The sequence below is a fragment of the Chenopodium album genome, chromosome 1 (assembly GCF_948465745.1).
Source record: "Chenopodium album chromosome 1, dcCheAlbu1.1, whole genome shotgun sequence".
NCBI lineage: Eukaryota > Viridiplantae > Streptophyta > Magnoliopsida > Caryophyllales > Amaranthaceae > Chenopodium > Chenopodium album.
Window position 1 is genome coordinate 84,421,037 of NC_137834.1, and position 20,617 is coordinate 84,441,653.

Sequence of the window (20,617 nt, forward strand, 5' to 3'; positions counted from 1 at the left end):
TTAGCCTTCACTATTCTTTCCTTTTTTTTTTTTTGAATAGTTTCTTTCCTTTTTATTTGATACCTAAACAAATAAAATGAACCAAACCCACATTCCTTCCCAAGATTTTTAAACTCTATACCTAATGAATTTGAATTATAAGTTTTAGTCCTTCTAAACTGATAGGTAAGGTGACTCATAGCTCATAGCCTCATACATACATTCCGCGAATGAAACGTCCCCTAAAGTTAGTCATAAACTTGTATTTTCTATCCTCCACTAGAAGTTCTTTTTTTTTTAAGAAAAAAATCCTCCTTTGAAAGTTTACTCTGAAGAAACCTTCGTTTCTCTCCTCCATTTAAGCAGATTCTGAGGTAAGTATTTTTATTTCTTTATGACATCGAATTACAATTTCACAATTTAGGGTTTAGCTCTACACTTTCGTTGATTTAATTGTCATTATAGTCAATTTAGGGTTCGGATTATTGAACTTTTGTTTATGAATACTCGAACAATTTAACGAGCCTACTTCGATAATTAAGCCATATTTGGTTGTTAATGTGTTGCAGCCTATTGTTTATACAACCTTTACTATTACAACAAAACTCTAAAAATGGAATTTGAAGAAGAATAAAGTTATTTAGTCACTTTTGATGAACATATTAAGCAAGCCTTTCATGAATTAAATTAAGCAACCATTTCGAAGGAGAATGAGGTTGGATGGAAATCAGCCGGCAGCTCGAATGGTGGTGAAATTGTTAGGAAATCAGGCTATAAGTTGAACTAATGGTGTTTTTCTTAAGGGTGTGGTTGTTGATTTATGTAGGAATTGTAGCAAATTATCTATTTATCTTCCCTTTTTAGATACATATCAATGTTGGGTGTAGCGAACTTTGTCGAGAATGGAGCATGTAGTGATGAAACTGAGAATGTAGGTGTTGGAAGAAAGTGTGTTTAAAAGATTATTTAACTTTATAGACATGTATGCGTAAAAGCATGATAAGTTTAAGAAATATAATTGCAATGCTTGATTGGAAATATTATGTTCCAGTTCCTAGAATTTGAATGTTTTTTCATATTTGAACTATATATTAAGCTAATGACCTTATGGTATTAAGTTTTCTGTCATGTGATGAATCTGTTTGAATATTGTATCCACATCCCCTTTCGGGAATCTTGTACATGCCACTCAAAATGAGAGTGAGAGCACAACAGCATCCTGTTCATGGTGAGAGGAGAGAAAGGACCGTCATTTTTTTTTTTTTATTTTTTTTATTAGCAAGAGGATTGCAATTCATTGGGAAATATTATCTAGCATTGATATGCGCTTTAAGGCATAAGCTATTTGTAATCTCACCCCAACCCCTCTTGCCATTGTCTTGATGGAGATGTCTTGACATGTTAAAGGCCTTTAAGGCTTGATATTTCGATTGTGCTCCATCATTTTGGTTTTTGATGGAGGAATGATATAGATTGGAGTAGGTTTTTGTAGGAGAGAGGAGGGCTGCTTTGAAGGACTGATTGAGGATGAGGATATAAAAGCTCTTATTGAAACTAATTTTTTTTAAAGGAAATTTCAAAACTGATTGAGGTTGATGTAATATGTTTAGAGTTTTGTAATTTCATATGCTGGTTGGTACTTATCTACATTTCTTGGGTTGATAGTTTTTTGTTTAGTGGGAGAGGTGCTCACTTGTAATAATCTGTTATGGAATTTGGATGTTAATCCTATTGTTTTCGTTTTTGGTTTAATTATTTAGTTTGGATGGTGTAAAGTGTAAGTCTTATACAGCTATACTATTGGTTTCACTCTCTCTCTCTCTCTGGCTTATTGCTGTCTGTTTCATTTGGTCCTTTGTTTGGGAAGATTGTTTTAAAGTTCAGTAGTTTCTGGAGTTCTAAGTGCTCAAGGAAACTGCAAGTCTTGAATTTTTGGAATATTTACCTCGCTGATTCCCAATATTATCTAGACCATTGCAACTTGAAGAATTGAAGTGTTTGAATTGTCCTCTTGACTTGGTTGGGTATGTGTGGGATATAGTGTTGTTGGACTTGCTCTGCCTGGGTTGCTACAAGCTTGGAGAATTGAATTGAAGTGAACATAAAAAGTTTATGAGTGCCTATCTTATTCTTTTGGTTATGTTTTAACCTTGGGTGTTAGCTGGCGTGGAGTCTGTGGACCAAACGAGTGTATAGCTTCTTTACTCCTAGAGTTGTGTGCTATTTTGTTGGATTGTACTTATTTAAGGATGGAGCATTTAGTGATGAGATGGAGAATCAAAGAATGTAGGTATTGGGAAGATGTACAAGTATAACTGTATAAGGGATGATTTAACTTTTCAGATATGTACACATAGTGTTATGATTTAATATTTTACATCCCACACATAGTTGTTCTAAGAATTCTTTGGCAGACTCACATTCTTGCTCTGTAGTTTTTGTTTTTTATTTGACCTGCTTGTTAAGCCGAATAACCCTTTAATATTGAGCTTTCTGTCATGTATTTGATAAATTTACCTTTTGTACTTACATAGTTGATTTATTTATTTGTTGTATCAGGAGAGGTGTCCACTTGTGATAATGAGTTATAGGTTTCGAATGTAAATATTAGGGTCTGTACTATTTACCTTTTTTTTTCCCACTTATTTCAGGTTAGATAGGTTGAGTTAAGATAAGTTAATATAATTTCAGATTAGAAAAAATAAGTTCAGATTAGTTCAGGGTTACCCAAGTTCAAATTACAACTAATATAAGTTATAATGATTCAATTTAGTTCAGAGAAGTAAAAATTAGGTGAATAAATTAGACCCTTAATTTTTGTATATTATTAGAATGATGTGGACTGTAATTATTATGAAGTACGACGCTAGATGATTAATTTCACTCTTTCTTTTTCTCTTCCTCTTTGAGCTTGATTGTGCTTCGTTTAGCTTTTATTTTTTTCCTTGTGAATAATTTAATTTGAGTTGGCTTTTGTGGATCAAATTAATGGGTATGTTGGTCTGTATAATGTTGGGGTACAAAGGGAATTATGGAAATTGAACATCCTTGAATGACTGGAACTTATACCTAGTTGATGCCTATTATTATAATGGAAAGCTGCAACTTGAAGAATTTATTTGCTTTAGCTCTTTTCTTGACTTGTTTGGTTAGCTGTGTGGGAATATACGTCATTGGGCTTGACTTGTGTGGGTTGTTATGGATTTGCTCAAATTAAGTCTAGTGGACATAATGGGATTTATGGGCCAATGTGAGGAACTTTTAGCTGATAACTTTTTCTGCCTCCTTCTGTAGCCTTTCTGATCTCAAAGAAATGAACAAACAAAACACTATGTGCTTGTTCAGCATTGCTAATTGTTCCGATATCTGTGGTGGATATTTCTACAATTTTTTTTTGTTTCCAACACTATAAATTCATAGACAACACTAGCAAATACACCTTAGTCAATTGGTTTCTGCTGAAGTTCTTTATTATTTTGCTCTGTAAAGATGAAAAGTGCTTTCTTATTTGCAAGGTTTGGATATAGCCCCCTTCCCTAAGACATATCACTTCTTTCTTCCCCTTTTTCTGGACACACTTTCATTGTACTTTTCTTTTATGCAGAATTAATATGAAGGTTAGTATTGTTTAGCACTGTAATGGATATGAAACCTTGTTTTGGCAAAGTTGGTGGTCACTGATGTCCTTGCCCTATGCCTTTGGAGGTGTTCTCTGGAAATTCAAGGCTTGTCGGCTTGCTTACAGTGATTGGCATTTTTGGAGTTGGAAAAATGCTACTTGTTATGTACATTCCCTTTCTTCATGTAAATATAAAGGCCCCTTTCAGCCACCTCACAGAAAGGTAATCAGAACAGAGAAGCAAGTCAATAAGAAAAATGTAGATAGAAAGGTTTACATGAGTGATATTATTAGACATATTTCTAATATTCTGAGGTGTACCTCATGGATTTCTGCCCAAGAACAGCTACAGAGGCTTCGTATCAAATGGGACTCGTTCACAGTCAATCAAGTTCTAAAATCTCACCCACCAATGGAGAAGGCTTGGTTGTTCTTCAATTGGATTTCAAAACAGAAGGGTTTCAAACACGACAAATTTACATACACGACAATGCTGGATATATTTGGAGAGGCACGAAGGATAAATTCAATGATGTATGTCTTTCAAGCAATGCAGGAGAAAGGGATAAAGATTGATGCTATCACTTATACTTCAATGCTCCATTGGCTTTCAAACAGTGGTGACTTTGATGGAGCTGTGAAGGTATGGAAGGATATGAAAGCTGAGTATTGTCATCCAACTGTTGTTTCTTATACAGCCTATATGAAGGTCTTATTTGATAATAACAGAGCTGAGGAAGCCACTGACATATACAAGGAAATGCTTCAATCAGGACTTAAACCTACCTGCCACACCTATACAATCTTAATGCAGCATCTAATTCGTTCTGGTGAGAATTGTTTCTTTTTACTTGTTTATTATAATGTCAGCTGCTGCTTAGATCTTCTGACGATATATGTGGTCTAGAGCCCCTTGTTGTTCACTTGCTTCTCTCTCTCATTTTTTTTCCCCGAAGCAAGTCTCGTCGTTTACAACCAACACTTGGAGTGCTAATTTCCCAAGGACTGTCTCCCACCTTAAAATGATACTAATTGGTTCTAAAGCCTTGTGGTATTGAAGGTAGATTGATAAGTTATTATACTTCTAAATTCATTTTAAGGAATGTTTTGTTTTCATAACTAAGATATCCTAATTATTCCTGAAAAAAGGGAAAACTAATTTGAGTAGAATAAAATGTACACACTCTTACCTTGAGTATTAATTGAATGATGTAGTGCAAACTTATTTGAAAGTCTAGGACTCTAGGGTAGTATTAATGGAGATGTATTTTAAGTAATGCATTTAAAATGACATATTGAGATAGCCAAAAGCCTATATTAAAAGCTATAACCCGATAAGATTATCCAGTAACCAGTTGGGAAATTTGATGGAGTGCTTCACATTTATAGTTGCAGATATTGCAAAATTCTTAATAAACTTATAGGGGAAATTTTAGTGTGAAGAATTTATTTTGGGGAACACACCTAAACCAAAAGTTTGAACTTGATTTTGGTACACTGCGAGTATGCTGGTAGTAAGCCGGTCAATTTTGTTTGTTTCATTAGGATATATAGCTTAAACATCAAGGCATTATGAAAATCCAGGTCAGACCCTTAAGCTTCTGTTTGTGAGGTAGTTCATATGCTTCCTTCTTCCTCACTGTCTTCTATTTATCGTCTACATCAGCCATCTTGCAAAGTTGCAAGTGTTTGTGGTTTTATTTAAATCCTGGAGAATCAGTGAGTAGCTAACTTGTCCTAAAAGTAAACATGTTTTTTAGCTAGTCGTGTTTTTAAGGCCATTGTTTTGATTTGTTCAGTGATGATTGCCGCTTTTTATTCTGAACTTTCTAATTGATTTATTAAGATGCTCTTAGAGTTTGCCTCTATAGAAATAGGTGATGATTTGTAGAATATTTAAAATTTTATTATTTATGTGGAACTTGGTGCTATTACGGATATTACAAGGGGATCCTAATTGCTTAACGACTTTTTCACTTAGATACTGTTGCCTTAGTCATCTATCTTAAGCATTGGCATGTGAAATAATCAGTATCAATTCTGAAATAATCTGAATTCCGATAGTACTCTCATGTTTCATTGCTTAGCTATTTGTTATTGAATTGCATCCTTTATTGTTGATTTCATTAAGGAGCCTTGATTTTTACTCGTTTTTTAATTTTTTTTAAAAAAGAAACACTTAGATTTTTTGAATCTATCATGATTTCAAGGTTCTAGTTTTTAGAGATTTACATTTCAGTTAATGCCAAAATTTGATCTCTGCGTGTTCACTGGTTCAACCGTCTGGATCTGTTGATATCGCAAATTACATCATACCAAACCAATCAACCAATATTCAACTTCATACAGGAAAATGCAAATCAGCTCTTGAAGTTTTTCGGAAAATGCAAGAGACTGGGGTACAACCTGACAAAGCTACATGCAATATTTTGGTAGAGCAATGTAGCAAAGCAGGGGAAGCATGGGCAATTATCCAAATTCTGCTGTACATGAAGGAAAATTTACTTGTTCTTCGTTACCCTGTCTATCTTCAAGCAAAGGAAACTCTAAAGATGGCTAATGAGACTGATTTGCTTCTTCGACAAGTTAATCCTCATATATCTGATGATGCTTCTGATTACACTGAGTTCATGAGAGAGGAAGAAACTACATATGATATGAATTATAGCGTAGACAGGGGGCTTCTGATTGAATTTTTAAGAAAGAAAAATTTTTCTGCCATTGATCGCCTATATGCTGGAATAGTGCACCGGCATAAGCGGTTAGCCCCTGACCTTGTCTCTAAAATCATTGAGGCAAATTGTACTCATGGGAGGATTGAAGCAGCTATTTTGGTCTTAAACAACTGCAATGATATGGGCATTTACATTGAAAATGAAGCATTCCTTTCAATAGTGGGGGTTCTTATTAGAAAGAAAGAATTTTTAAAGATTTTTCCAATAGTTCAGCAAATGGTCAAGTATGATTTGTTTTCTGAACCACAATTGGCTATCTCGTTAATATATAGGCTTGGTCAAGCCAGAGAGCTTGACACTGCTGTGAAAATATTTAAGTTATTTCCTAAGGAGATTAAGACCACTACGCTGTACACTGCTTTAATCAGTGCCTGTTTCTCAGCTGAAGATCCTGATAAAGGTATTGCCACATTTAAGACCATGAAAAGCAGTGGAATTCAGGGTGCAACAGCGACCTACAATGTGCTTATTAGAGGGCTTGAGTTATGCGGCAGAATCGATGAGGCCAACTTTTATCGTAAGGAGAAGAAAAGTTTGCAGAAGGAAGATGTTCCAGAAACTCTTCTTGCAGACGAAAAATTCTGTGATGTATTATTTGCAGGGTATATAGTGCTATAAGACAGTTTTCGAACGGCAAAACATTCTTTCCTCAGGTGGTGGAATGTTACTCTGAATCCCAAAATGGTGACATGCTGTCTTGGCAGATGAATGAGTCATGTGGCATTTCTAGCCTATGTGCTATAATGTTTTCTTGCTTGCTGACTCGAGACCACTAACCCTTGGTAAGGATTTGTTTTTATTAGTGTTTACTTGTGGTTGCTTTTGATTGATGGCTTATTGGCCCCACCAGCTTTTATATGGACGCTGACTAAAGTTTTATTTTATGATTGTCTACGGAACAACATAATTCGCGGCGCGATATTACTTGGCAGTGTCCGAACAACCAATGCTGGAATGAACACCTGTTTTGATCAGCTCCAAGATTTTTATTCATTGGTAATTCTAATTAATTGTTTGCTAATTATGCCCCTAGATGTTTAATAGCTTTATTCTTGATTTAATTCCTTATTTTTCTGGAATAAATTTCATGTGCTAGAGTGTGGTATTATAATATTATGGACGATGTACATCTTAAACCTGTCCCCACATCAGAAGTCAGCATCCAGTGTTGACGTTGGTGGTGGCGGTTTTTTGTTAAAAATGCAAATGAAGCATTTATTTAGCTTTAAGGTACTGATTTTGAACTTGGTGCCTATGTCCAAACTTTGCGTCTGTTTTCCAACGTGATTGCTTCTGCGTTTGTTTGATATTATTGCTTTTGTCATTGCTATTTGAAGTGATTACTGGTTTAATTTTCAATTCGATATGTGAACACAGAAGAGTGTCATATCTTCATGGCATTTCGTATAATTACTAAGATAGAGAGGCTTTTGTTAAATGAGAACTAGGAAGGGTAATTTGTCAATCAAGATCCTCTTTCCCTTGCCCAATATAGCCTTTTCTTTATCTTTCTAACATATACTTGTATTATTGTATATGTATAAATAACCCATTTATTTATCTCGTTTTGTTTTATGTCCCAAACTCGCAATGTCTCATTTTAACCCACTTCACCTCCACGCATAGATAACATAAAATACTTTATTTTATAATGAAGTATGTGTACATGTTACTCATTGAACTCTTTAATTTATATATTAAAGGGTGGAGGAAGCTGGCAAAGTTGACATGTACAGAATTTGATTGATGAACCCAGACAAGACCCGTGTTGTATTGTACCTGTAGATCTGTAATGATAAACTCAAATTTGACACAAATCCAACTCAACTTTATCTTATGGATTGACTTGAAAAGTTGTACAAAATATGACTTATTCTAATTGATTTTTTAAAAAATAATTAATTAGTTGCATGTTTGGGCTGGGATTTATATCACACGCAAATAATACTTGAGATTATTCATTACGATTATCTAGAAAAAAAAAGGATAAATAATTGGTAGAAATTGGTAAATACTGGAAGTAATTTAACGGTTTCTGGCCTAAAACCTCAATAACCAATATGAAAGAACTGGTATAAGAAAGCTGCCAAAATTGAGAAATAAAGGGGGAGGTAGTTGGTTCTTTCTGTCTGATAGTGTTTTGAGAATCTAAGAAGATTGCAGATTCTGATTGAATTATCAGACATAACTTCATTAGCACATGGTTCATGCTAGGTACTACTATGTTTATATGGCTCAATCTTAGATTTTAAAATGTAGCAAACTTGATGCATGAATTTATCATGTTTAGCGGAATAAGCATATTTCATGACATGTCGTTGGTTGCTTAACGTACAAAACTTGTTGGATGATAATGTACGGATCATGGCATGATTAGTAAAGAATATATTAATTATCAATTGCTTTCGCCTTGATCTAACAAAATACATAGAACAGGACAGGTTACGCAGTATAGTCGTTGGCTAATGAATCTTTTAATCCTTCTTTATGCTAATGATTCAGCATGCATTGATTAACAATAATGCTCTTATATTATTTTCCATTCCTCATTAGATGATGCTATAATTTTTTTTAACAACATTTCGTCAATATGATTGCCACTTTAGCTTTCTATTACGGCATAACCGAACGTCATGACGGCTTTTCTGAATTATGTACTGATGAAGATGATTAGCATATTATATGCCTAAGAAAAGTTAAAGAAATTAGAGAAGCAGTTTTGGATTGAGGTATTAGATTTTGCTGTAGGGATTAGAATAATATCGCGTTGCTGGTGTCTATGATGTGCTCTTATCAATTAGGAATATGCTCATATCATTATGCCTCTCAGATTCCATGTTCTCTTATAACAAAGAGTTGTGTTTGGCATGGCCTCACTATAGATTTATGCTCTATTTGTCTTTATTTTTAGTTTCTTTTCCTAAATAGAGTATCTAGGCATTATAATTTTGATTCAATCATTTTCGAATGAGAATTTATTACGTGTACACGTTACACAATAATGTTACACTGCAATAACATGTTCACACCTACAGTGATGGTTTTGCAGATGGAGATCTTCGTTCTGTCCCTAATCAGCTACGGACAACATATAATTCCCTCCTTAATCAGCGCAAATTCTACCATACAACCAGGTGAACCTAGAAGAAGTTGCACACAACGGTTCTCTGCACAGCGCAGTCAGGTTCATACTGCTTATGACCTGATGGGATGTACCACTAAATGCTCGCTCAAATCATAATTTTGGAGCTAATACTGCATGGGACTCCGAAGTAGTTGGATCTGATTCTTGAATCTTTAATCTGTAAAGAATCCAGAGAACAATTTGCTGTTTAGGTAGCTTTAAGTTGCCGTCCATACTACACAATGGTATTGTAATGTCAGCATGCATTAGCTTAGTAAGTGCTGATCAGGAATATTTGGAATGTAATGTAAGACATTCATAATGGCGTTTTTTGATTTGATGCTATGAAATCGCGTCACGCTTGTTTTGCTGACTCTGCTAAAATGCCATGTTAGTACGTGGACTCCATGTATGATGTAAGCGGGTTGTTCCATGCTTCTTTACGTTTAGCATGTTTGTTCTATTCGATTCGTCACTGACGGAATCACGGCCTTTAACTTCAAGTAGGGCTAATAATAGGCTAATGGCTTAGCCTATTCTTGAGCTACTCAAGCTTCACTCGGTCATAACTTAAGTTCGAACTCTAGCTCAAGATCTAAATTAGTTGAATGATGCTTGAAACCTTATTTGGCTTACCTAACTTGTTTTCACCACAAGTTTTGGAACTATTTGTCTCACAAGATTATTCTCATTTGTTTAATCAGTCTTGAAACACAATTTTGACCACTTTTAAATTTATGATGTCAACTAACGTAATTGATTAAGTTTTTCGATAGTAGTCAATATATATGATAGAATCCTATTTACAATTGTTTTTTCGGCTCTTTACACAATTCCCAAAAAAAAAAAAAAAAAAAAAACAATTCTAGTCTTCTAGATGACATGAACTGTATAATTAAAGCGTTAACGTAAGATATTTTAGTGAAATATGCACATGATATCATTACTTTCATTTAATTTCTTTGCCAAATGGACCATTGGCACTTTAGGTTTGAATTATTTTTTAGAAATTATAATGGTATGTTAATTGAGGATGTGAGGTTCTGAAATGGACCTTTCTTCCCCTAAAACTTTTCCAATCAGATTGGAAGTCTGACAATACCAATTGTTTCAAAAAAAGAGAGAGAGAGAGATCCAAATCATCCAATGCATCAGATTCTGCTATAGAGCTAGACCAACTTGAATAAGTGGGTGGCTTGGTTAGCAACTAATGAAAGTAAGTGTTGACGTGATGTTTAATCATTAATATTGATATTTCGATTGGATTATGCACTCACTTATGAATCAAAATAACTATTACGTACTTTTTTTTTTTTTTTTTTTATGTATGTGATTCAATGATTCATGCGTAAATATAAAATATACGAATTGGAAAAAAAAAAAAAAAAAAAAAGTTGTAATTTATTATTCTTCTTCACGAATCTCACATGATCCAGAAAATTAAATTTATAATAAGGGCTATTGAAATTGATCTATACTTCGTACATTTATCTATAAAATACAAGTATGAAAATTGAATAATTGATACGGAGTAAAAGACAATTTGACGAAAATAATGAAAATGTATTTAAAAAAAAAAATGTTAAAACACATGCAATGAGTATGAATATAATTTTTTTTTTAAAATGAGTATTGTTTAGCAAAAATTGAAGAAATAATTGAAACAATACAATTCATTCTCTTCAACTTATTTTCAGTTTTGTTCATTTCAGTTCATTTCATAATTTTCTTCTCTCATAAAATATTCAGTTCACTGTTGTTCAGTAAATGAGAACGGACCCTTAGTAAGTTAGTATGTAGATGGATTATTTGGAAAGCTTGGGAACATATCATAACTCATAAGTTTAACTAGACAGTTGAAATATGTTTTTTTTTTTTTTTTTTTTTTTAAAAAAAAAAATCATTATATGCGATCCATATTCATTTCATCACCTCGTCATTTTTACTCGACACATCAATGGCCTAACTTTATCCTTAAATTTAATCAACGTGAAAAGAAAAAAATATGTTTCCCTACCTAGCTTTAAGCTTTTCATCGTGTATAAAACCTACCGATATGATAAATTATCATGGATAATACAACACACTCTAGAATAAAGAATGATTTTATTCTTATTTTGAGGATATAGAAGGATCATTATATTCGATCGAGGCCCATAATAAGCAATATGAAAAAAATAATATATAAATAAATAAAAACAAATTAAGGATTTGTCAATAAAATGCTTGAATGAAGATCATCATCTTGAACTGTAATAAGTTGCTTTTAAGCTATGATGATGATTTGAATTAAAATGTGACAAAGATCCTCACCATTCTTGCATATAAATGGAACAAATTCTTCACCTATAGGAGATTATCTTTTCCGTGCAAATTTTAATTAAGGAAAATGATGTATAAAACCATAAGGGCTACATTTAAAGATTAATGTGATAAAAGTAAAAATTATAAATAAAATATAACTACAGTATATATTAATTAGGATAATTTGCCAATTACTACCGCAAGTTAATACCACTTTGTAAATTACTACCGCAAATTTAAAAAGTTATGAATTACTACCGCAAAAAATTTTAAGATGTTGCGATTACTACCAAACCCCCATTAAACCCAACTATGACGTCATTATATCCCTTTAACCCGTGTTTGACCATGGTTAAGGGCTTTAACCAGCCCCCCCAAAAAAGAAAATGGGTTAGGGATATAATGACGTCATGTTTAATGGCTTTAACCATGGGTTAAAGTGAAATAATGACGTCATAGTTGGGTTTAATAGGGGTTTGGTAGTAATCGCAACATCTTAAAAATTTTTGCGGTAATAATTCACAACTTTTTTAATTTGTGGTAGTAATTTACAAAGTAGTATTAACTTGCGGTGGTAATTGACAAATTTTCCTATTAATTATACAATATTAATTATACCAATAGGCTTGATTTTGGCATATATTCTTAAATTAATTAAGTAGTGTACAGAGTAATTTAAGTATGGATTCATGACAAAACTAAAGGCTTATATACGGGAGAAGTATTGGCGCATAGGGTCTACGTGCCAATGAAACACATAGAATGACATTTTTGTAAATAATGGGAACATGAGAAAAAGTGACGGTACAAAATTTGATGGCAAAAAGTACCACTACATAATGGTACCTTAAATGTACCACTGCCACTATTAAGGGAGAAAAAAATAATAAAAAATAAAAAAATCCCAAAATGCCCTCCTATGTGCTTGTGAAACACAAAGGCCCTATGTGCTTACACTCCGTAGGTTGATTTTGTTATCTATTCTTAAATTAATTAAGTACTGTACTGAGTAATCATAGTTTGGATGCATGACAAAATTAAAGGATTATATGTACTCCATACGCTACTTTAAACAAATCATGTACTCCCTCCGTTCCTTAATACAAAACCTCTTTGTAGCATTTATTACTCACTTAATAAAGGAAAATAGGCTTTATATTAAGGGACGGATGGAGTATTATACTATATTTGTTGGGTCTGTTCTCATACGATTATTTTCAGTTCAGTTCAGTTCAACTCAACTCTAATAAGTTCAGTTCAGCTCCTAATTTTCTACTCTTATAAAATATTTATTTCAGTTCAGTTAAGCTGATTCGGTCAATGATGATAACAAGCCCGAAGTTATGTTTAAAATGGGAGGAATTGAAGTAAATTTATAGAGTTAGAACATCTCCAATGGTTGTATGGTACTTCGTAGCTAAAACTTGTAATTTTAGATGTTCAATTTAATAAGTTGATTTTTAGAGTTGAAATGGAAAATTAGCAAGGCCAACAAGTTAAATTTACTTGACAAATAATTAATTGACAAGTAAGACTTATTCCAAAGTATTAAGCTAGCAGTTTAGTAGCTAATCATTAAGATACAAATTAGCTAGAAAAGAAAGTAGTAGCTTGAAATCTTTCGTTACAAAGCAAACTAATCTAGCAATTAATTTGTCACTAGTGATGATTATAGGACATGATGACTGTGACTCATTTCAAGACACTTGTTTTACATTATATGCATGCACGAGAGATAAAATTCAAAATACTTCTATAAAGATTTAGGGTAGTACTTCGTATATTAATACAAGCATTAATTTATAATTTGAAAATACAAAATTTTTATTGTATGTTAGAAATAGACTTTGTTTCTTGTCTTGTTAATTTAAACAACATCAAAACAGAAGTATTCATTTATTATTTCTCATCTAATCATCTTAGCTTGTTGTCTTCTTTATATTAAATATAAATTACGAGATGAAATATCGAATTAAATTCGCAACAAAGTCGATTTAAATCATTTTAGTTTGATTAAGAAAGAAATTATGAAATAACAATATGGAGTACGGAGTAATTAATAGGGAAGAGCCACACAATCCCAAACCTCGTGAAAGTATATCAACTCATATTACGTGATTCACGAATAAACCACCTGTCCTAAATTATGTGGTCAGACGAGATAAAGAACAATTTATAATTCGCGTAATTAGATAATGAGGCTAAGGTTTCATATGAATAAGAATCACGTTTATATTATTTTAACTTTGCTGATAACATTAAATAACCATTAAGAAATACTCTTTGATGGTTATTCTATCTTTGCCGTCATATTCAAGTATTTACTTCGTGATTGCTTGTTCATTTTTATTCTCACATGTTTTTCCCCTACTTTGTTGACCTGCCGCGTTCAGATTAAATACTCCATATTAAAAAGACATGCAAGTAAGTGCGCGTGTGGGTGCACGGAGTGTGTTGACTAGAAAATTTCAGTGAGACAGTCGATAATAGCTTGAGTCTTCTATGACTAATAATGTCCGTTAATGTAGATTGGCGTAGATAGTATTATCATGATATCAAAATACTTGTTTATTGATACCAACAGACAGATGAGATTTGAACCCATGACCTTTGTGTCACGCTGGCTCCGATACCATGGTAGTGGACCATCTCAACCAAAAGCTTAAGTTGATGGTTGGGGCCCAAGAATATGTTTTATACTCTATCATGAGAGAGTTAAACACGTTATAAAACTAAGGAAGTATTCCTCTTCTACGGCCATATAATTTTGCATGGAACCTCCTTCAATTGTTAAGTGGACCATTTTGTTTGATAACACGTGAAACCTAGGCCTGCATTTAAAATACAACAAAGAAGGCGTGGAGTGTGAAATAATTGTTTTTAAATTAATAATTTGTGCATTGTAAGGACCTATATAATATGCAATGTAGTATCAAAGAAGCAATGAGCCTATGAATAATGTGATATTATTTCTTCGACTAGTCGAATCTCTTGTTGTCTAATAATGGTATATGCACCTAAATAATACTCCGTAAGCAAAATATGATGTACAAACTTCAACTAGTCACGCATAGTTTATTGTTAAATAGTTATACGCCGATCATATGCATAAATAAATAAATAAAAATAATCACCAGAATCATTTTGGATATGCACGGGTCTCTCTCATACTAATATGTAAATCTTCACGAAATCATATCATTGATTTCGTTTTTACATAATTTGCAAAAGAAAAACAATGTTATTGTATTCTAATTCATTAGCAAAAACAAAACAAACATATACTCAGTTGTGCAATTCAATTTGGACAATTACCCTTAATCGGTCCAAAAATTAGTTTGAAACTTGAAATTATGGAATCGAAATTGAAGTCAACTCATCAAAAAAAAAATGTTGATTCAACACAATAATTTATTTCATCTAAACTAAAAAGTTACTCCGTACCTAACATAAAAGTGCCACAATTTTATGATAGAAAAATATTTTTAAAAATAATTTGTATAACATAAATGTTCATTTTATTTTTTGAATGAAAAATACTCATCATTTTCACACAAACCAAACAACCAAATTTTTTGCATGTAAAGTTTTAAATGTGCGTGACTGGTCTCGTCGTGTAGTAAGAGTTACTTGGTTAGGGGTTACTCGTATGGTTAGGAATTACTCATCAGTTAGAGGTTACCTAACCATTGTTTTGGTGTGTGTCAGTCGGCCATACAATGTAGTCAGCCACACAAAAACAAACTTTTTTTATATGCATAAAAAAATATGTTAAAAATTACTTTATCTTTTCTTACAAAATAGTATCATCTTCATATAATTATTAGTTCAAAAAAGTTATTCAAACCCAACTTTATTTGTTAAAACTGTAAGCAAAACAAGTGACATGAACACGCCATATCTCTTAGGGTTTAGAGTGCCTAAGTAGAATGCCCTTGAAATTGGCACTCTTTTGAACAAAACTTGCTAACTTTGTTACATGAACTCTTCATTTCACCTCAGCTACTCATGTCAAATCCTCGACACTCGGACATTGGTATTATATGACACTTGGACACTTAAAACCATGGGGTTTTTTTTTCCACAAAACAAACAGCCGAGTCAGACGCTTGAACACATACCTGTGTCGGACATGGATACCTAAGTTCATATAACATAGCTTACTAGCATCAATAAAATCTTAAATGACCTATAAACCCTAAAATCACAAGAAAATAAAACGGAGTAATAAAAATAAGAGATTATTTCTTGTGATTATAAGAAAGTGTTCTAAAGCAATAATGGAAAATAGAAATATACAAATATTGAAAATGGATCAGCCGTCAAAAGAGAAGAAAGGAGAAGAACATTTATAAGGGTCAAAAGTATTCATGGCACATAGCAACTTGTACCGTATAACACCGCTTTGTGTAGTATACAGATACAGATGAAGTATACGTATACAGCTACGTAGACTATAACAGATATGTATGTATATATGCATGGTTGAGATTAGATCACCGTGCAGTGTTTGAATCTATGCTATAACCCTAGACTTGCCAATGCTTGCCTTGTCCAATGGCTTGATTTGAGGAGAATTAAATGGCTTCGGAACTTGGATTGTTCCTTTATACGAGTATCCTCAATGCTTTCAAGGATACAAGTCTTGCTCATCAACCATAAAATATCGATTATAATTTACGAAGCACACAATGTTATATACGAAGTGTTTATATATTGTTGCAGTTATCCGATTTTTATTTATCTTAACTCATTTGATTTACTTAATCAGTTAATCTTATAATAACTCATTTTAGTCGTAAATTATACTTTGATAAGTCTTTATAAACTTCAAATTGACAAAAAAAAAAAAAAAAAAAAAAAAAAAAAAAAAAAAAAACCAATTATTAATTTAGTTAGTTTAAGCAAATTAAATAGTTACTACTTATACTCATTTAAAGAATGATCAAATTAAATCATACCATATCCTTAGCACCCCTAACAAAACTCATCAAGAATTTAAGATCAATCCCTCAATTCTTAATATTGTATGATTAATCTCTCCAAATAATTTCTTAGTTGACCATGTCTTCTCGTGCAACATGTATAACTTACACGTATCTCTAAATAATGTGTCTCTAATCGACTTGGCATGCAAGTCCATTGTTCAAAACCTCTATGGAAAATCCATTAAAAATTTTGTAATTAGCTAGTACTCCGTAAAGTCTAATACAATACGAATTAAATATATTTTGGGTTTTTCTAAGTTATGCTCCCAAACTTTTTCGTTTTCTAAGTTGTGCTCATGCTTTTTCAAATGTCTAAGTTGTGCCCTCAACCTCAGCTCACTAATTTTTATTAACAATAACTTTTGACGTTAACAATAACCTTTTTTATTATTTTATTTTCTGATTTTTTTTTATTTTTTTTAAAGTGTTAAACCAATTAGAATGGGACACGTGTCAACTAAATAACGCCACGACACTATTGTCGGTAAAATAACTTAACTTCCGTTAACGGATATGGCTGTCAAATGGTATTATTGATTAAATATCGTGAAGTGGATAGCACAGATTATAACTTTGAAAAAGCATGAGTACAGTTTAAAAATTCAATAACCTTGGACATAGCTTAGGAAAACCCCTTTTATGTATGTATTAGAATTGTTGATTGTGAGAATGTTCGGTCAGTCTGACAAACTCTCCGAGTTACTCAGAACAAAACTAACAATGATAATGAAAATTAAAGTTGTTGGTGGCCATCAACAAGGATTTTGTTTTTTGTGTTTTTTTTTTAATTAATTTTTTTTTTTTATTTTTAAGGTCAAGTCTAAACCCCGTAATTTTCATTTACAATTTGTATTAAATAAACAACATTATAATTTTCATTTACGTATGAACCATTTTGAGTTTTTCACTGTTTCAAGTACTTTATAATTGTTTTGATTTTTGAAGTGTCAAACGTCTTATCCTATTCTCTCTCTCTCAAAAAAAAAAAAAAAAAAAAAAAAAAAAAAAAAAAAAAACCGTCTTATCCTATAAGGTGAAGCTAGGATAGTAATCGAATTTACGTACTCGTACCTATTTGGTTCCATAAACTTATGTACCTATTTGAATTTTAACTTGATTGACCACCTTTGCCATAAATAAAAAAAGTTAAATAATAATAATAATAATAATAATAATAATAATAATAATAATAATAATAATATAGGTTGGTTGGTTGAGAGAGGGTCGGTTTATTATTATTATTATTATTATTATTATTATTATTATTATTATTATTATTATTATTATCTCTATGTCTAATAAGAGAAGTAATCTCTTAGCTTTATAATGTGGTTTGGTTAACTCTCTGTTTTTCAACCAATATAAGACACATGTGATGATATTTGGGAGGGCTATTATTAAACGTTGTATCAAAACTATTGCTCATGGCACTCATGCGTTCTTTCTTTCGAGAAGAAAATGAAAGAGCTGTTATACAAGCCTACAAGCTAAGCATTGCATTGTCACATACACGTATTATATTTGTAATACTCCCAACTAATTGGCATTAAGGAACTCATACCTCGCTCAAATTTGCATATGCCTAAGCTACAAGGATATTCTATAATAAATTCTTTTCACATGAGAATAGTGGCCAGTGTAGGCTTTTATTTAATTATCACATGTTTATTTAACAATAGCTAAAATACAAGTTTATTAATCAAAAGCCTAATCTACGTTAAAAAGATGAAACGTTGGGTCATACAGTTTCTTTCAAATTAAATATTATGTACATCTCGAACGAGGTAAGATGACTTAAACGAATAATAACTAAACGGATAAAAGACCAATGCACACACTTTAAAGGGTATCAAACATAGTTGTTCATGATATCACTTGAATTGTGTACGTACTAGTGGCTTGATCTTCTTTGTCCTTCAAAAATAGTGGCTTCTTCTTTGCCCTTCAAAAATAGTGAACTCAATTTCCTCACAATCCATCTTCTTTAACAGATTGAGTATCCATATGCTAGTTATATTCACGTCTTTTATTAACCAATAAGAGTAATAGGAACGTAACTTTATTTCTTTGAAAACCACCGTTACATAGATGGAGCGAGTTACAACCCAAAAAAGGAAAGCTAGCGACTTTCTTAACATGTGTATCAGTGTATGACTTTGAGTTGTTGCAATAACAAGACAACCCTTATTGCATAAAGAAATTACCCGTATTAAACAGTCCGCGAATACTAAATATGGAGATGTATAAGATTTTAAATTATAAATATGGAGTAAAGTTTGTATGATCTAGAATCTAATTAAGAAACTCACACCCAAATTAAAGATGATATGCATTTCCGAAAGCAGCTAATAACATGTCTATTATATTCTAACTCGATCAAAATCAATGCTCGCTATTTAGGCAACAAAACCCCCATGATGCTAAGTTATTTGGAGCAGGATATATATTAAAATAAGCATATGTATAGTAAAAAATCTTACAAAATTAATTATTGTTAAGTAAGAGTTTATTAGTTTAGATAACAATGATTTTTATGCATTTCAACATAGTCTCTGTCTTCATTCATTTCGACTAGCTAGAGTTTTTAGAGGGATTTCATGTTTACAATCACTAAAATTCAAGCAATAATGTGAATTGCAATCTTCAACAACTTCCACAAAATAATTTCTCCTTTCATTGTCCTTTTCCCTTAATACATTATTAAATTCATAACCTCCACATGAAGGGTTTTTTCCCCCAATTTATGTTTCTTCAATCTTACTTTTTACAAGATTCAACAAACCCTCATGACAACTATCTATATAAAAATAATACAGTAATAATTAATTAATAATATTTTCTAAATTGATAGTATAAGTTTAGAATTTATGACAAAATCAAGCATTGATCGTTGTTATTATGCTTGACAATTCTTAATATTCTATTTTAATCTTCTTGTACGTAGTCTTAAAGATTGTATATATCATTTCCATTTAATTCCTCATCTTATACAGTTTGCACCGTTTTAATTTTTTGAATAGTAGTTGACATAAGGAGACATCACATATTATATGTAGCACATTTGTCAACTTCAAATCAAAGTAAGGCCAGCATTTTGAAACTAAAAACTAGCAAGCCTTCCCCATATCACAACTACTTTTTCTACTCTAAAATAGCAAGCAATACTTGGTGAAGGTGCCAACTCTTCTTCTAAACAAACCCCCCTTTTTGTTCTCTATACTTTTCCCAAGAAATAATGAAGAATTTTTCTAATTTTTTAAAATTAATTTTCTTTGGTGTAGGTTTACTTGACAATGTGGCAATTACGCGGCGACAAGTTTAGGCAAAAAAAAAAAAAAAAAAAAAAAATCAAAACATTAATTACTCTCCTAAATTTTCTTGTCAACGTTTTTTGAGTTAATTCTTTCCTTATTGGTTACTAAAAGTAAAAGATAATTAATCTAGACTGTTAAAGTGTGAAAATTAGTGAGAGATATAACAGAATATGTGGCGACACGTTTGCGTTTTTGCATTAAATATTAAAAAAATTGTTATGATTTTATTGTAATCCTATCAAATATTAGCAAAATTTAATTCAAGTCTTAGCTGCCTACTACCCTTTTTTATTAATTATCCTTGTCAGCATTTTCAATTTCCACGTCATAATCATACAATTTATCATACAATTTGATTATTATTTAATTAAAATTATCCTCTACGATCAATGGTGTTTTGCTCCATCTTCATTGACAATTTCTCTTCATTGTCACACGTGTATTACATGAGTTATCCTCCCTTTATTTCAAAAAAAAAAAAAAGAAGAAGAAAGTTATCCTCCCTTGTACACTCAATCAAACGGCTAGGAGTCCACATCATATAATTATACAAT

The 20,617-nt window shown here is 32.0% G+C and overlaps 1 protein-coding gene across 3 annotated transcripts; it reads left to right on the forward strand.

Annotated features, from left to right (window-relative positions):
* Positions 1–221: 221 nt before the first annotated feature.
* LOC145623831 (pentatricopeptide repeat-containing protein At2g01390-like) lies at positions 222–9,807 on the forward strand. Of its 3 annotated transcripts, XM_081676726.1 has the most exons (6): positions 222–353; positions 3,584–3,821; positions 3,945–4,428; positions 5,948–7,115; positions 7,266–7,329; positions 9,369–9,807. In XM_081676726.1, the coding sequence occupies exons 2-4, from the start codon at positions 3,660–3,662 to the stop codon at positions 6,949–6,951; spliced, it is 1,650 nt and encodes a 549-aa protein (XP_081532852.1). In that variant the 5' UTR covers positions 222–353; positions 3,584–3,659; the 3' UTR covers positions 6,952–7,115; positions 7,266–7,329; positions 9,369–9,807. The 3 variants fall into 3 exon arrangements, with proteins under 3 accessions (XP_081532852.1, XP_081532837.1, XP_081532844.1); XM_081676711.1 differs by having other exon boundaries at positions 3,584–4,428; XM_081676718.1 differs by having other exon boundaries at positions 3,584–4,428; positions 9,383–9,807.
* Positions 9,808–20,617: the final 10,810 nt, after the last annotated feature.

Excerpts from the sequence above, each read along its gene's own strand:
- LOC145623831 (XM_081676711.1), top strand. The coding sequence starts at position 3,660 with ATGTCCTTGCCCTATGCCTTTGGAGGTGTTCTCTGGAAATTCAAGGCT. Across the intron at positions 4,429-5,947 it reads GCAGCATCTAATTCGTTCTG|GAAAATGCAAATCAGCTCTT; the intron begins GTGAGAATTGTT and ends AACTTCATACAG.